The 19,721-nt window shown below is 31.2% G+C and overlaps 2 protein-coding genes across 3 annotated transcripts in view; one reads left to right on the forward strand and one right to left on the reverse strand.

Moving 5' to 3' along the window:
* LOC139517441 (alpha-2A adrenergic receptor-like) overlaps positions 1-19,721 on the forward strand; it is a 541,200-nt gene that overhangs the window by 219,920 nt on the left and 301,559 nt on the right. The gene's annotated exons all lie outside the window — the stretch shown is intronic.
* Positions 2,777-16,324, reverse strand: LOC139517414 (2-oxoisovalerate dehydrogenase subunit alpha, mitochondrial-like). Of its 2 annotated transcripts, none has more exons than XM_071308406.1 (9): positions 16,140-16,324; positions 10,563-10,703; positions 9,696-9,891; positions 8,688-8,849; positions 7,649-7,793; positions 7,069-7,130; positions 5,921-6,062; positions 4,260-4,428; positions 2,777-3,624 (listed from the first exon to the last, which is right to left on the reverse strand). In XM_071308406.1, the coding sequence occupies exons 1-9, from the start codon at positions 16,233-16,235 to the stop codon at positions 3,448-3,450; spliced, it is 1,290 nt and encodes a 429-aa protein (XP_071164507.1). In that variant the 5' UTR covers positions 16,236-16,324; the 3' UTR covers positions 2,777-3,447. The 2 variants fall into 2 exon arrangements, with proteins under 2 accessions (XP_071164507.1, XP_071164508.1); XM_071308407.1 differs by lacking the exon at positions 16,140-16,324 and adding an exon at positions 13,326-13,402.

The following is a 19,721-nucleotide window of genomic DNA, read 5'->3' on the forward strand; positions in this document are numbered from 1 at the left end:
TATGTTCATTGATAGAAAGACATTGATTATATATAGTTTCAATGTTCAATGTTTGTATCTTTTTGCTTCATGTATGATTTTTATTTATTTGTTTTATATGATTTAATAAATGAAATATGCTTAATTGAAAAAATTGTCACTTGTCTTTTAAAAAATATCACAAGTTATAATGGTCAGATCTCCTCTATAAAAATCAACAAAGCTTACATATATGCTGATAAACATTCTACGGGAAGTCTGAAATATTAACCAGTTAATTTGAATATTACAAATACACCATATGACTTTTAACAATAAAAAGGACTTATGCCTCATGAAAATTCAGGCAAGGAAGCTCTAAATTGTGAAATTCTTGACAAGCCGTGAATATTTAAATAAGAAAGGCCAACATTCTTACATCAATAACAAATGTTAAATAGACTGAAAAATTAAGACAGCGACATTCATTGTCAAATTTGTTTTTACTTGCAACAGGCACCTACATATGTGACAGGTTTAAATTGCTTCATTATCATGTCAACACTACCCGTTTTATCTTGATCATTGGACGAAGTATGTTATGTCACAAAGCTTATAGTGACCAATGAAATACAAATAAATTCAGCAACATTTTTATGCATATGGTCAAGGTTTATACACGCCACATGGTGTTACTGTATAACAATCAATTTCTAACCATCTGTGATTGAACAGATTTGGATGCAAAGCCAAGGTTATTCAAATTGTCATGGCAAACTAGAGTATATGGCCTTTAACATGAAAAGAGAGAAAATACCTTCATATAACAAATGGAATACAAACAAAGTAAGGATTGTGTATCAGTAGCATTTACACAGCATTATAAATGAATAAGCCTACCTGAACCAAGATTGGTGTAAAGAGTTAATGCATGAAAGTAGAGAAACACTTATTTTCAACAGAAGTTCCACAAATCTAAATGACAGAAGAAAACATCTCAAAATAAATTGACATTTTACACTATACATTGCATGGTATATTAGTTACTTGATATTTGGGGAAATGACAAGACAAGAAGAAAAATGTCTAAAATTAACAAGATGATCAGGAATAAATTGTTTTTTTTACATATAAAATGTCTTGTCTCATTGTTGACATCGTTGTCCTTTGGTTTATGAATAGTTGCTCATTGGTAATTATACTGTATATTGGCATATTTTTCTGTTATTTAATGAATGGTTATTATTTATTTTGAATTTATTGAACCATAAAATTAATTTTTGACTCTTTACATTGAATAATCCGCGAAGCGGATTATGTAAAATGTGAAGAGTCAAAAATTAATTTTATGGTTCAATAAATTCAAAATAAATTATTGCCATTCATTATAAATAAATTTCTATCAAAAATAAAGCTCAAAGAACTTTTTATATCATTTATATTAACAATAACAACGTACGCACATGTTGGCGTATGAATACACAACGTCAGAGTGGGCGTGTCGCCATCAAAATTGACAACATTGAAAATAAAACTAATAATTTTAACCAATCAGAAAACAGTAAATACACCAAATTTATTTATTAACAAAAATTGAAAAGTTTTTAGTGTCAAATTGTGTTTTACTTATAGACAGTAGATTTGTGACATGTCAAACATGTTTAACATCAATACATATTGTGTCTGTACTAAGTTAGGCTAGACTATCTGGACAATATCTAGTTTAATTACTTTGATACTTGTAATGCTTTCCAAGAGTCCATTTTTAATGTGGTCTCAATTAACTAAACTGTCCAATATTTTTGATAAATCTGTTATTTTTGGGATCGTTTAATGGTATGATGTCGTCGTCTGTGTCGTCATTGTCGTCCAAAGACACATTTGGTTTCCGTACCATTACATTAGTTTACGTGAATGGATCTTTTTGAAATTTTATAAGAAGGTTTAATACCACATAAGGAAGATTGGGATTGATTTTGGGGACGATGGTCATAACCGCTTAGGAATAAGGTTCCCAAAACGGGGCCCAAAAGAAGTATTTTTCTACTTTCAGGATAATTACTTGTGTATAAGTATTTCAAAAGGTTTTGATTCATTTTGGGGGTTATGGTGCCAACAGTTAAGGAATTAAAGGCCAAAAACAAGCATTTTTGTAGTTACGGACAATAACTTGAGTAAGTGTATGGATCTCTCTGACTTTGTACCACAAAGTTCCATATCACAAAAGGAAGGGTGGGATTGAGTTTGGGGGTTATTGCCCCATTCATACAGGAATAAGGGGCCAAAAAAGGTAAAAAAAACAAACATTTTTCTAGTTTCCAGACAATAACTTGTGTTTAAGTGTATGGATCTCTCAGAAATTGTACTACAAAGTTCCATACTACAAAGGAAAGGCTGGGATCGAGTGTGGAGGTAATTGCTCCAATGGAGGATTCAAAAAGTTTGATGGGGTTCAAATTTTTTTACGAGGTTCATTTTTTTTTTCCAAAATTTTTCAAATTTCAAATTTTTGAAAAGTTTCAAGAGGAAATTTTTAATTGCACAGTATTGCGCAATATATTTGTTAGATCTTGACATTTGTTTTCTGTCAGAAACCTGTTTCATGTAAAAAAAATGATCAGAATCCAAATTCAGACAGTATCAAGCTTGAATATTGTGTCCAAATTTGCCCCAACTGTTCAGGCTTCAACCTCTGCGGTCATATCAGGCTGCCCTCTGAGAAGCATTTTATTACGTATTATGTTAACTTTACAATCATTCTTTATTCATTTAGAGTTGAACAGTTCTTCCAGCCAAAAAAACAAACATAAAATGAATCCACAGTATATATATTCAAATTTATTGTCGTTTATTATCAATAATAGTACTCAATACAATCTTCACAATGGCACTCATTCCTCAACATTATTGAAAATATTCAATATCACTCAATAAGAACATTTTTTCAAAATTCTTGGTATATTTCCATTCTAGTTTAATCAGAATGAATAATGTGGAGTATTAAAAAATGACTATTTTACCTCATAAACGCAATAGAAGAAGAGAAGTATTTTAAGATCAAATAAAAACTAACAATGACAGTCTATACTCTTGCTTAAATTTTTTAAAGAATTGATAAAGTTATTAAGAAGGAGATAAAGAATAAATAAGGGTTTGTTACTATGTTACCCGTATCAACCAATTCAAACTTTTAAAACACTTACTTCTGGAAATAACTTTCAAACAAAGTATTTGAAATTCTGATTGTCATTTTTATTCTCATCAAGTCAAATGAGATTCCATAAGTTAAAACTGAAAATGCATACTTAAATCTATTATTTTATAAACACTGTTGCAAACATCAGTTAAAACATGGGGTATACTTTTCTTAAATACAATATATTTCAAAAACATAGTCTCTTTGCTTACAATAGTACACATTCATGGAAACTTGCAATTTTTTTAAAACAGCTTAAAATGAGATTCCTAAAAAGATTTTGAAACTGAACATCAAGTCATTGGTACATGATCATCAAAGGGATAATGTTCTTTATATTGTGTACAATGTGATTTCATAGATTCCATTTGTTTTTGTATTCGAGGTGGCATCTCATCATACACATCAGTAAATAACATTTCCGGATTGGGCTTCTTTCTCTTCTCTGCTCGAGCAAAGGCTTCCATTACCTGTTATAAAATAAAATGTGTATAATGTAATGCTTTGATTCATATGATTCCTTATTACCAGTGTCCTTCCAAATAAAATACAATTAGGGAATGTTGATAATCATAGTATCAAGATGATACTAAATGTTAATAATAAATCTTAGAAAAAAATGATGATTATTAGGGTAAAAATTATTGCATCAATATACCTTGAGGCTTAGGTCCTTTGGAGGACACTGTTTTTTTTACTATCAATTGGAGGTTTTGATATTTTCTGGTATATGATTCAGAGATTGATAAAGGTTCAACACCAAATAATAATTTGTCTGACTGCAAAAAGAAACCCCAACAATGAACAACTATAAATCATTTTCAAAATACTTTTCTTGTGATTGTGTTGTTGGGTTACTATACTGCACAAACAATAATATAAATTAATATAAAAAAAATAAACACAATATGATTCTGTCAATGAGACAGCTATCTGACCAAGTCTATATGATATATATGCAACTAAAGGTCACTGTAGAATGAGAAAAATCCATGCCATATATTCAGCTATTAAAAAAAATGTAAAAATATTCAAATGAGAAAACTTGTATATGGCTAAAATAAGTTGTTTAAATATATATTAAGGTTATGAATACCCAACATACTTTTTTCTTAGACTTTTCTTTCCATGCAGATTCTTGTTCATCATCCCACCAGCCCTGGATTTCCATATAGTTCCTTAACCTATGGATGGGAGATTGATCATCCCATGACAATATCTCCCCCTTTTTTCTGTAAACAGAGCTGTCATCTGATGTACTGTGATGTCCAATTCTAAAACAATAAAATATCAGTATTAAAATGTCCCATCGCACATTTTGTTGAAAGTCTCAAAGATAAAAAAAGTTTTACTACAAGTTTCACATAAAAATAAAAAATAAAAAAAAACTTTATCAATGATCCATGACAATATCGTCAAGGTGAGATAATACATGCCATACAGACATGACCACCTAACAATTATTCCATACAGTGTTCTCTTTAGGACCTTTTAGCATCATAATAATGTGATGCTATCTGAATTGATTTTCATATAGATTGTGTTACGAATGTGATGCTATAATTTTTAGAAACATGATTTTTTCAATTTTCCTTTTTTACCAGGATGCTATATGAAATATCTGGGGTGAACACTGATTCCATAGATTGACGTTTTGCCTATTGAATCAAAGACATACCAAATCAGGAAAACTTAACATTGTTTAATGAACCATGAAAATGAGATCGAGGTGATGTGATATTCAAGTCAAATGTACAATTTAAAATCATTTCATGCACAAAATATAGTTGACCTTGTGCTTATGGTATCTAAAAACACTCAATTTGGGGCCTTTTATAGCAGACTATGCGGTTTGGATTTAACTCATTGTTGAAGCCTGTACAGTGATTCATTGTTGTTAATTTTTGTGTCATTTGGTCTCTTGTGGAGAGTTGTCTCATGGACAATCATATCACATTTTAATAATAACCAGGACACCAGAACATTGACCAATGAATCATGGACATGAGGTTAAGGATAGATGAACCCTGCCATTCAGACATGTACACCTTACAATCATTCCATACACCACATATAGTTGACTAACTACATATAGTATCTGAAAGATGAAATAATCATGTAACTTAAATCTTTTTTACTGATCCATGAAAAGAAGTCAAGGTCAGATGAACCATGTCTAATGGACATGAAGATGTTGCATAGACAACAAACACCAATCATAGTTATCCATAATACATAATAAGTGAGAAATTCACATGCCAACAAAGTATCCATCTTTTTCAGCAGACCCTGAACCATGAAAAAAGGTTTAAGGACAATGGACATACGAGACAGAAACTTAGTAACATCAGGCCTTGCGGTCATAAACTTTGCTCAGTGCTTGGAGCACAAAATTCATGCTCGAAACATGAAATCCAGCATTTTGATTGGTTGATTTTGGAGTATGAGTACAAAAAACTGACTCGAAAGTTTTATGACTTCAAGGCCAGGCATCTGTATACAAAGTTTGAGTATCCAGGTCTGCTTAACTATTAAAACATAAAGCTGTATACATATAGTTTCTGCTGCCACCAGACTGTAATACCTTAGTCTTGCATTGTGCAACTAATGTCGCAGGTGAGACAACAATCCTAATCTCAGTAAGATATTTTGGAATATTCTACTTTAATTCACAAATGTTTAATAATTCAAGTAAATCAAATGAACTGTCTTGTCTACAAAAAAACTTTAGTCATGGCTACTTAGTAAAATGTTCATTCCTCCTACCTGTAAGTCATAGCCTCAATTAGAACAGGTCTGTTTTCTTTGACACACATTTCTCGTGCTGCCTTTGTTGCATTATATACTCCAAATACATCATTACCATCAACTCTTATTGTATCCATACCGTATCCTGCTCCACGAGAGGCTGAAAAATTAAATGACCTACTGTGTATTCATTTATTTTCGAGGGAATCAATTTTCTTGGATTAAGGAAAACATGCATTTTTTTAGGGTATTTGATTTCCTTGTTTTGCCAATCTCTTCATTAAAAGCCTATAGAAAATATGTAATTCATTGAAATTTTGAATTCATGGTTCACCTGCACCCACAAAATCCACCAAAATTGGTATTCAACAGTAATAATGATTCCTCAAATTACAATATATCATACATTTACATCAAATTTTCACATCAAAGACAAAAGTTATGTCAAAATTTTAAAAAAAATCATTTAATATTGTACTTTTAAACTCTGGTTTCTAAGATATGACACATACATTACATGTTATTTCTGGCTACACTAAATTGAGACATACATTCTAAATAAATCACAATTAATGTGTGTAAGAATACGTTCTTAAATAGTACAAGGACAGGACAGACTATAAAACAGGTACATTTTGCTTTCTTTTCAATGTCTGAAACTTTTGTGATTTCTTATTTCCTAATTTTCCCCTAATTGTTGCCACGGAAACATGGTCATTTTGAATATAAGGGAATTTGATAATTTGATATTTTTATGTGAAGTTACACATTGAGATGATGAGCAAGTGCCTGCAACAACTCACTTTATCCATATTACTGTAAATGACTAATTTATTATTAACAGATTTTTTTAGTTTAAACCCCAGCAGCACAAAGAGACTACTTGTGGGAAATGAATGCTGAACAAAGTCAGAAATATGACTGTTGTTGTCCATTTGTTTGATGTGTTTGAGCCTTTAAATTTGCCATTTGATTAGGGACTTTCCCTTTTGAATTCTCCATGGAGTTCAGCATTTTTGCGATTTTACTTTCTTTTAACTGAACAAGAAATTAAAAACTGGATGAGTGGGACATATGTTTCATATGTGAGGACAAAAACAATATGTCCCTCAGAATTTCAGACTTAAAATTATTTGTCACAGATTAACTAGTGAACAAGTAGTTACCTATACCATCTCCTCTATACTGGTCACTTGTAGGTGTTGATATGGCATAACCATTGTTTCTACTGGAAAATTAAAATATTCAAAATTAAAAGAATTGTTTGGACTTGTACCTTGACTGAGTGCCACTAGAGACCATATCAGTTAATCTTACATAAACATATACCTATCTTATAATCTTAATCTATAAAGTATTCATCTTGACCATGCAGACATTCATTCTAACCTTATTCATAGCACTGCCTATGGTGGTGGGTACAGATTATATGTGTATCAAGCGTAACTGACATCCTTAAAGGCACCAAAAAAATTCTGAGACAGAAGTAACTTCTTATATTCTAATATAGCAATTTTTTAAGTGTTAAGATAGACACTACATCCACAGACAGAGTGATTCCTATATCCCTTACCCAAAATGCATTCACAGTTGGTAAAAGAAAATATTTAATTTAAGATAAAGTGGGTAAAGTGCAGCTCTATTCTTTAAAACCAAGTATTTAATTTTAAAATCTTCCATGAACTTAAATAGATTTTGCTCAACACCTAAACTCATAGATTACTTAGCTTATTTATATTTACTTACCAAAAAAATATGATAGGACATTCTAGTGTGGCAGCAAAATTAAATGCAGCATGTGCATCACCTTCTGATGCTGCACCTTCTCCAAAGTAGCATATCACACATAACTTCTTATCTCCCCTTTTTAAGGCATAAGCAGAGCCAGCAGCTGAAATAAAGTAAACTGATTCAATAACTACACAATATTAATCTCAAAACAATTATACATTTTATTTCAAAATAAAACTCTGAAATGGCAGAATCAAAACCATAGACATTGAGAAGCTTGTCTTGTGGAACCTATCATAGCATCACATTTGTTATATAAAAAACTGCATTACTGTGGATTCATTCATTTTTCGTGAATATCAATTTTTGTGGATTTTGGAAAAAATGTAGATTTGTGGATATTTTATTTATTATTTTGCCAAAATCTGCATACAACCATTTGTTATTTTGTACATGGTTGAACATTTAAATTTGTGGTTTCCTTATACAGACGAAATCCACAAAAAATTGGTATCCACAAATAATAATGAATACACAGTATCATTAGACAGGTTAAAAGTCAAGCTCTCAAGAAACAAATTTCAATAAAAGTTCAAAGGAAAAAAGTTATAATAAATGTGAAGATGTGGACACAACAAGTGTTTATAAAATAAGATTCATTAGTTACTCTTCTGATCAAAAGTTTTAGAAGCCAACTATATCAAACATTTAAGAACAACTACACTAACAAAGGCTAGGGCTTAAACAAAACCAAGTTAAAGAAGTGTAACCATTTTTAAAATGATTGTGTAATGGTACTTAATATTTTCATTGTAAAAAAACAATCAAATGTTTGTCATACATTAGTTTATTAATGCTTTAGCCATATGATGATAATACCTGATGAGGGGCTGTTGGATTACAACCATTAAATACCACTGAAATTAGTCATCTTCAAAATTCAAATTTTAATTCAAATTTTAATTCAAATTTTAATTCAAATTTTAATTCTAAATTAAAATAAGTTAAGTCATGTAATAAAAAGAAAGAAAAAAAAACATCATGAACTTGTTACCTTGAGGCATTTGTGTTGCTAGTGTTGATGATATTGTCACAAAATTTAAATCTTTAGAACCGTAATGAACTGGCATCTGTCTACCTTTACCCAGGTCTTCACAGTTACCATAACACTGATTCATAAACTGGTCTAAAGTAAAACCTCGCCACATCATAACTCCTGCAAAACAAAGTAAATTGATTCATAAACGGGTCTAAAGTAAAACCTCGCCACATCATAACTCCTGCAAAACAAAGTAAATTGATTCATAAACTGGTCTGAAGTAAAACCTCGCCACATCATAACTCCTGCAAAACAAAGTAAATTGATTCATAAACGGGTCTAAAGTAAAACCTCGCCACATCATAACTCCTGCAAAACAAAGTAAATTGATTCATAAACTGGTCTGAAGTAAAACCTCGCCACATCATAAATCCTGCAAAACAAAGTAAATTGATTCATAAACTGGTCTAAAGTAAAACCTCGCCACATCATAACTCTTACAAAACAAAGTAAATTGATTCATAAACTGGTCTAAATTAAAACCTCGCCACATCATAACTCCTACAAAACAAAGTAAATTGATTCCTAAACTGGTCTAAAGTAAAACCTCGCCACATCATAACTCCTACAAAACAAAGTAAATTGATTCTTCACTATTGAATTCTGCTGAGATACATACACAGACACACTAAGGTCATGTTAAAAGCAAAGGCCATTATAGTAATACACTATAATTTAAGTGACAGTTTATATTAGATCTATTATCATCCTTAACATTATTGATCTACTGGTGATTAAAGAATTATGTCATAAAATTAAGGACTCTCAAAAACTATTTAATGAAGGCATAAAACTTTGCTCAGTGCTCGGAGCACAAAAATCATGCTTGAAACATGAAATCCAGCAATTTGATTGGTTGATTTTCGAGTCTGAGTACAAAAATCATGCTCGAAAGTTTTATGACCGTGAGGCCTGAAAGCTTTTTATTTCAAATAAAGACTGATAATCTTTTGTGTTAGTAACCTGCTTCCCTGTACTGTCCAAACACTACATCCTGGGGATCACAAGCAGCGGCTGATCCTATATGTGTACCCTCCTCCCCATAATTTGTCATGTAAAATGATATTCTTCCTTGACGCTGTGATTCATACAGAATACGATCCATGGTGTTCAGAAGAGTCATACTTTGATACATCTTACGCACTGTTGCTTCGTCTAACTATAAAAACATAAACCAACAACATTTCAATTTCATATAACTGTGGATTCATTTATTTTCTTGGATACCAATTTTCGTGGATTTAAATTTCATGGTTTTGGCAAAGTTTGCATACATTCCTTCAGAAAATTTGTTATTTGTTGAACATTTAAATTTGTGGTTCCCCTGTCCCAATGAAATCAAAGAAAATTAGTATCCAATGAATATTAATGAATCCACAGTATACCAACACCAAAACTAAAACTAAAGATTCTATGTAATTTCCTGCTATTCTTTGGTTTGTATCAAGTGGTAGTTTTTTTTTCTAATGTTAAAGTGAACAACAAAGAAAATATGCATAATGTACATGTAGTTCTGTGTTTCCTTTATGCAAATAAATCCAAACTGTATGGACTATATTACTAAGAATTTATATTCAAATTCATGCATTGAATGTACACCAATTTTTATGCATTTGGTTATTTCTATTTAGATTTTATAATGAGCAGTTTAAAAAAAAACTACCCATGGAACTATTTTAAAGTTAAATTTTATATTTTTTTATAAATCCCAATCCCTTTTCACTGGATTCTTAAAATAATTAATTGTGGAAAAAAACCAAGCTGTGTACATGGTTTAGGGAACAATTCCATCTTCCCATCGTCCTAAAAATAACTTTGTTTAAAACCAACCTTTGGATCTAAACCTCCTGGTATAATTTCTCCTTTAGCATTCATTACTCTGTATACTGGTATTCCTTTGAAGTCATCAGGTTTAATAAATTCTAACTTTGTAGAATACTCTGATCGGGATCCTGGAAACTGTGGTCGATCCTTAAAAAAACAAAAGTGAAAAAATTATTAATATCCTTTTTCAGGTATAGACCTGCAAATTATGCCAAAATAGGCAAAAAAAAATTTCGATCTATGTTAGACTCAGATCGACATCCGGTCTCTAATCGACATATATGCTCATCAAATCGACGTCCAAATCTAATTCACATTCTCAAATTGAAGTCAAATTGTTTGATCCTCTAATCGACGTCCAATGTGCTGTCATGTATTTTCAAAACGACGTCTAATTGATTGTAGTCTTCTCTAATCGATGTCCAATTTCAATTAATAAAAAAAATAATAAATTGCTGTACTTACACTTACATGTACTTGCATATTGATAAATGGCATGTGAGTACTATTATATGTAAATAAGAACCCAAATGAAAAAGAAAACAAAACGACATAAATATAGGGCAACACTTAATCTTCAACATGGACAAAATAAAGAAATAATGCCAACTGTTTTTAGAGTACCGGGGAATTATAATTTGGACTCTGTAAGATATTAAGATTGTTACAAATTCATTAGTTTTACACCTAGAGTGAAACATATACAAAATAAATTGGCATTATGTTTTTCACCATTGTTCCAGGTTAGGAGATGGGTAAGTGCTCACACCAGCCAAATATTTTATGTGCCTGTAGTCTAGTGGTTATCGTTGGTTTACGTCTGGCATATTTGTTTTTCAAAATTTTTTTGTTATGTTAGTTTTTAGTTCCAATTGTTTTATATGTTTAATGCCTTGGTCTTTAATTGCTGCCTTTATCATTGTTGAAGGACGTACGGTTGCCTACAGATAAAAGGGTATAAGTGCCAAGAAGACAACTCTCCATCCGAGTCACAGTTAATAAAAGAAAACCATTATCGGTCAAAATACGGTCTTAAACATAGAGCCTGTCTCACACCGAACAGCAAGCTATAAAGATAAAGGGCTATATAATTGCTTACATCCACTTCATTTGAACTCTGGTGTATAGTTGTTCGATTGAAAAACACAACACATCTCATTGTTTTTTTATAAGCTCTTAAATTACATAAAAATTGATATCACAACCTGTAAACATCGGTAATACATTTAAAAAAAATAATATATTTTATTTGTCACATATACATGTACTATGTTTAGGTTGTAAAAATAATGACTTCAAACTGTTTTTATTACTCTCTCAGACAATCCAAGTTTCAGTCCTGTTATAAATTTTTTTTGTCCCCATTTCGTCAGTTTTGTTCATTTTTTTAAATGTATTTTAGTATAATACGCACGACCCAAAATGTCTTTTAGGTTTGGATCTTTCCATAGGTCCATTAAAACGGACGTCAATTAAAGAAGCCTAAATTTGGACGTCGATCAGAGGAGCCAAAACATTGGACGTCGATTAGTGGGGGATACAATAGGCCTGTCTATTTGGAGTCTTATTTTATTGTGACGTCAGCTTTAGACATCGATAAGAGAATGGACGTCGATCTGAGTCTTACATATATGTCAGTTAATTTCATCAAAAAGTTATTCATGATCATAAAAAGGTACTCAGACAGGTGTCATGATCAGATGTGGTAAGATTGCACTAATTAAACAACCATCCATCAATATACTAGTATATATTTTCTTGAGCATAAAGTAATATTATGCATCTATTAGGTCATCAAACTATAACTTTTTTAAGCATAAACATGATAAAGAATTAATACATATTACATAAATATAACCATGGTCCAAAAAAGCTAGATATCTGGTCAGTTCACTCTAAATATGCATTCATAACCCTACATATTCGCCACTGATCACACTATATTTTTATTCAAATACCAGTTGAATATGTATATATTCTTTTTAGATGTCGATATCATCTTTAATCTCCACCGGGACTCAGACCAAGGACCGCTGTGTTACACAGCAGCAGTATACACACTGCCTTGTAACACAGAGGTCCAGGGATCGAGTTCTTCAACTCAGTCTGTATAACCGTTGCCTTGTTATACAGAGGTCCAGGGACTCAGTCTGTATAACCGCTGCCTTGTTATACAGAGGTCCAGGGACTCAGTCTGTATAACCGCTGCCTTGTTATACAGAGGTACCTGGTTCGAGTCCTGGTGGAGAAACAGATGATTTTGTATGTAAGTAGAATCATGATCTCTGGTTACACATGAATAAAAATTTATGAATTTTTTAAATGAAATTATTTTTTTTGTTATTAGATGATTTATAATTATTATAAATTGTGATTTATTTAAGATTATTGTTCATTGGTATTTTCAAAGCTAATTGGTATTATTGTTAAGTGTTTAGTTTCAAGTGAAATACAAGTAGATTAATAGCTTGGTACGTAGGAGTAAAAACAAATATGAACTGAAGATTTTATTAAAATGAAAAAAAAAATGAAAGATGAATATTTTCTACAGCTGAGTGTTTTGTGAGTTTGATAGTCAATTGGAATCTTCTGCATTTCGTTTACAAGTCTTTGAGACGAACTCATACCTACCAACTTTTCAAAAATCCCATGAGGGTTTAACGTGCAAGATTTCTCTCATAGTTTTTCAAAACCTTTAAGGGGGCCTTCAAATATATTTAAATGCTGTTTATTGGTTGTTTATACTTTTACAAACTTATAGCCATACACCTTATCTGATTTGTCCGCCATTAGAAGATATCACACAGGTTCCTGTAAAATTTTGACGTCATAAAACAAAATATCTGACGTCACAATGGAAAAGTGATTACATGTATATTGTATGCCTGAAAAGGTCAAGCGACCGGGATTTTAAATTTTTAAACTTTTTAATTTTAAAACTTATCCGGAATGGAATAAATAGCGATTAGGTGTATTGTTCATTTTATTGTTTTGTTTAAAATTGTAGGTATGGCAAACCAATGGGAGATAACTCCAAATTACCCTAAATAATTGTTCCCAGATGTGTGTAAATATAAAATCTTTGGGCGACCTCCGATTACAGCCTTCTATTAACTTGTTAAGTCTCAGAAGGTTCTGATTGCTTTTGATAGATATTATATGAATATACATGATTTAGTATATTATAATTTTCGGGAATACATGAAATATTTGAGGTACAAACAAGGGTTTGAAAGTTACATTCGTTTAAAAAAAATACAAGGGAACTTTATACAGCCATAAAATGTATTTTTTTATTAAGTTTAATATATCAATTAAATAATTGGGTCCAATAAATATATCTAGATAGCTGTGTTCATATCAAAATTATTTTTTATAAATAAGCCTCCTTTTTGTGTATACAGAGTTATTTCCCTTGCATGGACAACTTTTGGTTTAGTTTTGATTGGAAATCAGCGGTGATAGGTTGTTTTTTTTTGCATTATACAGCCAGTTTATTGCAATTTAAAGATAGTTCAACCACTTGTCATTGCACATGAGATAGTAAGGATACTGAATAATGTGGTTTAAAACAATCAATATATGTATTTTCAACATGTTCAACTAAAAACATACATAGGAATCCATGCAGTAGTGGCAGTTCACTTCGAATGCTATTCACATTCAATGCATTTTGAACTTCAGTCCTGAATGAGATTGGTTTACAGATTTCACTGTATTAATATTGTAACTGATATACAGATATGAATTTACTTTACTTTTATACATACATGTACAAGTATTTACAGTGATCTGACATAATTATTTTGTTTGAAATTTCTCGAATAAAAAATAATGTTATATTATTTTCATTGTTTTTCAGTGCAACAGGTATTTTAGTCCTGTAGAATAATTGTTAAAAGCTTGTTGTTTATTTTTATTCATAAGCATTTACTATACATGCTATATATAAGAATAAGAATATTTCATTAAATTGAATGTTAATGAAAAGGGAACATTCTAAAACTATCATGACTATACAAAGACAGATGACAATCATGACATATTTCAAAACAATTCTTGTCTCTCATGGTACAACTGATTTTTATAGTTCGTTCTTATGTTGTACTGTGACAGGTCAGGGGAAGGATTGGGCATGCGCTAACATGTTGAACCCCACCACATTCTGTATGTATGTGCCTGTCCAAAGTCAGGAGCCTGTAATTCAGTGGTTGTCGTTTGTTGATGTGTTAAATATTTGTTTTTCGTTCATTTTTTGGACATTAATTAAGCCGTTAGTTTTCTCGTTTGAATTGTTTTACATTTGTCATTTCGGAGCCTTTTATAGCTGACTTTGCAGTATGGGCTTTGCTCATTGTTGAAGGCCGTACGGTGACCTATAGTTATTAATTTCTGTGTCATTTGGTCTCTTGTGGAGAGTTGTCTCATTGGCAATCATACCACATCTTCTTTTTTATACACACACACAATTAAACATATACATTTGTATATATAAAGAGTAATATTCATATTTATATTTTGTTTCTTTACATTCAAATGTTTATAAGTTTTACTTTACATTTTCAATATACCAACTGATGCTCTGAAAAAAGGAATATATAAAGTTATCGTCATGTTATGTGACTTTGAACGATAGAATTTCATGAGAGTGGTTGACATTTTCATGCTTTATGCTTTTATTTTAACCAAAAAACTTAATATGGAGGATTAAAATTGACTAACAAGATGTAAAAGAAGCAATATAAACAAAACTATAACCCAAATGATTAAAAAAAAATATATTTTATTATTTTTTAAAGAGAGGAAACAGTTTTTCCAGAATAGTAAAAAATTTCCATTTTGAAAATTTGCTATTTCTCCGTTGTTATTATGTGTATTGATAAAAGTGTTTTGAAAATGTCTTCACAATGCCTTTAAAATGAGGTTAAGTTTTCTTAGATCAGTTGATTTTAAAAAAATCACTTTCCGTACCTAAAAATTGTGGACAAAATTGCTCTTTCAAAATTTCCATTTTGGAGCCTCCATGGGGGAAATACCCCACAAATAATGTCAGTTGGCAGGTATGCGAACTATCAACATGACACTATTAATTATTCACACTTTCACAGGGTGCGATCGTAAAAGTGAATTTGGGCGAACGGACCCGGATTCCTGTGTAAATGCACTGCATGACGACTAATGTACAGAATAGAATAGAATAGAATATTTTTATTTACCAAATTAGGGCCCCAGGAGGGCATATGATACAGACAATATTTTTATAAACAATAACATATGCAATACACACACAGTAAAGATATGTAACAAGTGTTATAAAAATAATAAAATAAAATAATATAACTCAGAAAATACACTCAACAAAATAGTAGCAATGTATTATTATTCAATGAATACTATGTTGAAAATGACTCAAGTGCACCCGGTAAGTGTATCTTCACTTTGAGAAGACAAACATGAGGCATTAGTAGATCTTAGTAGTTTGTGCGGAGAAATGTCAATATATAAAAAAAAAATACAAAAAAAAAAATACAAAAATACAAAATTATACAAAAAGAACCCAATAAAAAACAAAGTAACACGAACCACATTTTGGCATTTGGAAGACGTTGACAGTTGCTTAGCTTGAAAGCCTATTATCTGTGTTATTCTGGGAGACAGAAGACGTCTAAGCAAAGCCATTTCGTTTTCTTCTATAAAATATTTTGTCCTTCAAAGCAACTACATAGTAAACAATTGTTTAATGGAAAACTCTAGAGAACGTCGAAAAGGGATTACTAGTTTCAGACAAACGGCGTAATCTGTTATTTTAAAAATCTTAATCATTGAAATATGATCTGTGTTGAATATATAGAATGGACGTCACTCCGACCTTATGCAAATCAGAGACATATAATACAATTAATCAATCTCAATAGATATTTTAAATTTGAATTTGAATTTTATTTCGTACCTTATCTTATCTTATCGTATTTGAATGTTCCAAAATCAATATAAAAGTTTTAACGTAACGGTACCCAAATTGCACCGAGTACCCAAATTGCACCTATTAAGCCAAAATAGTAAAAATAATCTAACAAGATTTCCTAGAGACCGTAAACAATTTGTATTTTTATGATCTGATACTATGCACATCTTTCAACATAGGTAAAACTATTTAGATATGCACAAAACGTTCACAGTATTTATCAACAGGTGAAGTGTTTACTAAAAAACTAAAAATTTGTACTGAAACGTCGCCATGCGACGTCATCAAAACGTCATCTTTTTAAAATGATCAAATACAATATGTTACAAGTATCCATTTGAAAAAAAAATAAAGAGTAAGCATGGACTAATATCCAATTGTTCAAAATATTTGAAGAAATTAAACAAAAGCTCTGTTATTAGAATTTTGACAGTGCGAATTTAAGCATGGATGCAATTTGGGTACTCCTCATTTCAGAATCATTGATGGTTTGGAGGTCAGTTTAGACCAATTTTTCTTTGATTCCATATGGATTAAAAATGAAATTGATGTACTTCTATAATAAAGAAGGATACGGTTACAAAATAAACACAGAATGGAAATTTTTGTCTTTATCATAAAAAAACGTAGGTGAAAAAACTGTCAAAATAGGTGCAATTTGGGTACCGTCACGTTATACATATTATGAAACTAATGTAGATCACTGTAAGGCACTTAATATTCAAAGCTTTATTTATAGTCGGCATGTTACATAACAAATAAACATAAGCTCTCTGAGCTTTTATAACCGACAAATGCATACATTTACATAACAAACATACACAATACAAATATTAAAACATAAAAGACATAGAACATACATTTCATGCACATTTAGGCTACACTATTTAAATACTATATTCTATACATGCATAAGAATAAGCACTAAAAGCAAACATAAAAAATAAAGCACAGCATTCATAAATTATAAAAAGCTAAGCAAACATTCACAAAAAGCAGCACTATTATTTTCAAGCTGTAACATAAAATAAATAAAACTAAGCACATGCATTGCAATGGCATGAGTTGCCATTCCATGAGTTTATTAGACTCTTGAATTGGGTAAAAGATGTTTCAGTTCTAAAGTGGTTTGGCAACTCATTCCATAGTTTGGCAGCAGAATATCTGAAAGATTTCAAGCCATACCTTGTTGTTCTTACGTCAGGTATTTCAGCTAAATTTTGGTATCTGAAAGAATATTTTGTTTTTTTAATCTTTATAAGATCATGGAGGTACATTGGGTTTTCATGATTGACTGTTCTAAAGACCTCTATTGCCATGGTTCTTAGGCGTCTTACTTTAAGTGATGGCATTTTTGATTTTAAAAGTAAGTCTTCATATGTGCTATTGTGATCCTGGTAAATGAAGCGAAGTGCTCTTTCTTGTACTTTTTCAATTTTTGTAGTGTTGGCCTCGCTGCAGAAATGCCAGGACAATGAGCAGAAATTAAAGTTTGACATAATAAAGGAGTGATATATTGTTAGTTTTCCAAGTTTGTTTAAGTATTTGCCAAGTCTTTTTAAAACATTTAGTTGTCTGGATGCTTTTTTGCAGATGTTTGATATATGCGTGTTGAAATTTAGTTCAAAGTCAATGGTGATGCCTAATAGTTTGACCTCTTTTTCACATTTTATTTTGTTACCTGCTAGATCAAATGTAATGTTTTTGCCCATTGTTGTTTTGCCAATTGCCAAAGCTTGAAATTTTTCAGGGTTTGCCTTCATTTGATTGGAAGAAAACCATTCTATCAGAGCCAAACTGTCTTTTTCAAGTATGGAGATAACGGTGTTTATATCTCTATTTGCATAAGATAATGTGTTGTCATCAGCATAATTGTAAAATGAACTGTTTGTGGTGAAGTGAAATATGTCATTAATGAAGATGTTAAACAGTATAGGACCTAGAATAGAACCTTGTGGTACTCCTTTATATATGTTTTGCCAATTGCTCAGACTAGAGCCAACTCGAACACATTGTTTCCTGTTAGATAAGTAATTTTTAATGAGTTTTAATGAGGAAGTCGAAAGACCATATGCCTCAAGCTTAAGCAGTAGAAGATCGTGAGGGAGACAATCGAAAGCCTTAGATAGATCCATTAGAATTGAGCCAATAAACTTATTTTGATCAAGTGCCGTTTTCCAGTCTTCGATGATTCTGAGTAGAGTAGCTATATTCGCTGATTATGTATGCTTCTCGTTTGTATTCAGTCTCTAAAATCATCTCATCATAGGATTCTGACTCGGCATATTTTAAAGTCAAAGCCAGAGTCTTACAAGACAATATATCTAATATGAAGTAACCTGCAAGGATTTGCTTCGAAAAATTAATTTACTGTCAAATTTAATTATTCACATGTCTTGGAAAACGGCAAATTACTTTTTCCATAAAAAGCATGATCATAGAAAAATGGTCTTTGAAATGATGACAAATAGTTAAATCATCGAAAATACGTTAAGAACTTATCAAAAATTGAAACGGTAAAGAATGAAACTTCAAAAATATATTTTATGGAATATACCCGTACAATCTCCTTCCCTTTTCACGAATGTGACTAACCGAATTAGACTATTTACCGGATTTGTAATAACATGTGCAACGCGACAGGTGTCACATTTGGACTGCATGATCTGCTTGTATCTGCCTACCCTTCCGTAGTACCTGAGATCACTACCAGGTTTTTGGTGGGGTTCATGTTGCTTAGGCTTTATTTTTCTATGTTGTGTCTTGTCTGTTTGTCTTTTTCTTTTTTATTCATGCCGTTGTCAGTTTGTTTTCGATCTATGAGTTTGACTGTCCCTTTGGTATTTTTCGACCATCCTTTTAAACAGTCCCTGGTCATAATAAGGAAGCTCAAGTTGTACCTATTCACAAAAAAATACGGTAGAAAAAGGTTTTTATAGACCGGTAAAACTTATGTGTTACCGGCCATTTCTACTCTTTTTTTTTTTATGTCACTGAAGTACAATAAGTACGACAGTACTTTGATAATATTTTCAATCTATTTTTTGCAGCTTTTATATCAAGCATTTGATGTCGGTCAATTTTATTAAGAGTGATTGAAGAATGGAAATTAGCCCTATACCAAAATAAATACCTTGCAGCTATCCTGGTGGATTGTGAAAAGCTTTTGACTGCCTCCCTTATGACTGACTACAAATGAA

The sequence above is a fragment of the Mytilus edulis genome, chromosome 3 (genome assembly GCF_963676685.1).
Source record: "Mytilus edulis chromosome 3, xbMytEdul2.2, whole genome shotgun sequence".
Lineage (NCBI taxonomy): Eukaryota > Metazoa > Mollusca > Bivalvia > Mytilida > Mytilidae > Mytilus > Mytilus edulis.

Excerpts from the sequence above, each read along its gene's own strand:
- LOC139517414 (XM_071308406.1), bottom strand. The coding sequence starts at position 16,235 with ATGGCTTTGCTTAGACGTCTTCTGTCTCCCAGAATAACACAGATAATA. Across the intron at positions 9,892-10,562 it reads CAGGAGGTTTAGATCCAAAG|TTAGACGAAGCAACAGTGCG; the intron begins GTTGGTTTTAAA and ends ATGTTTTTATAG. Across the intron at positions 4,429-5,920 it reads ATTGAGGCTATGACTTACAG|AATTGGACATCACAGTACAT; the intron begins GTAGGAGGAATG and ends TTATTGTTTTAG.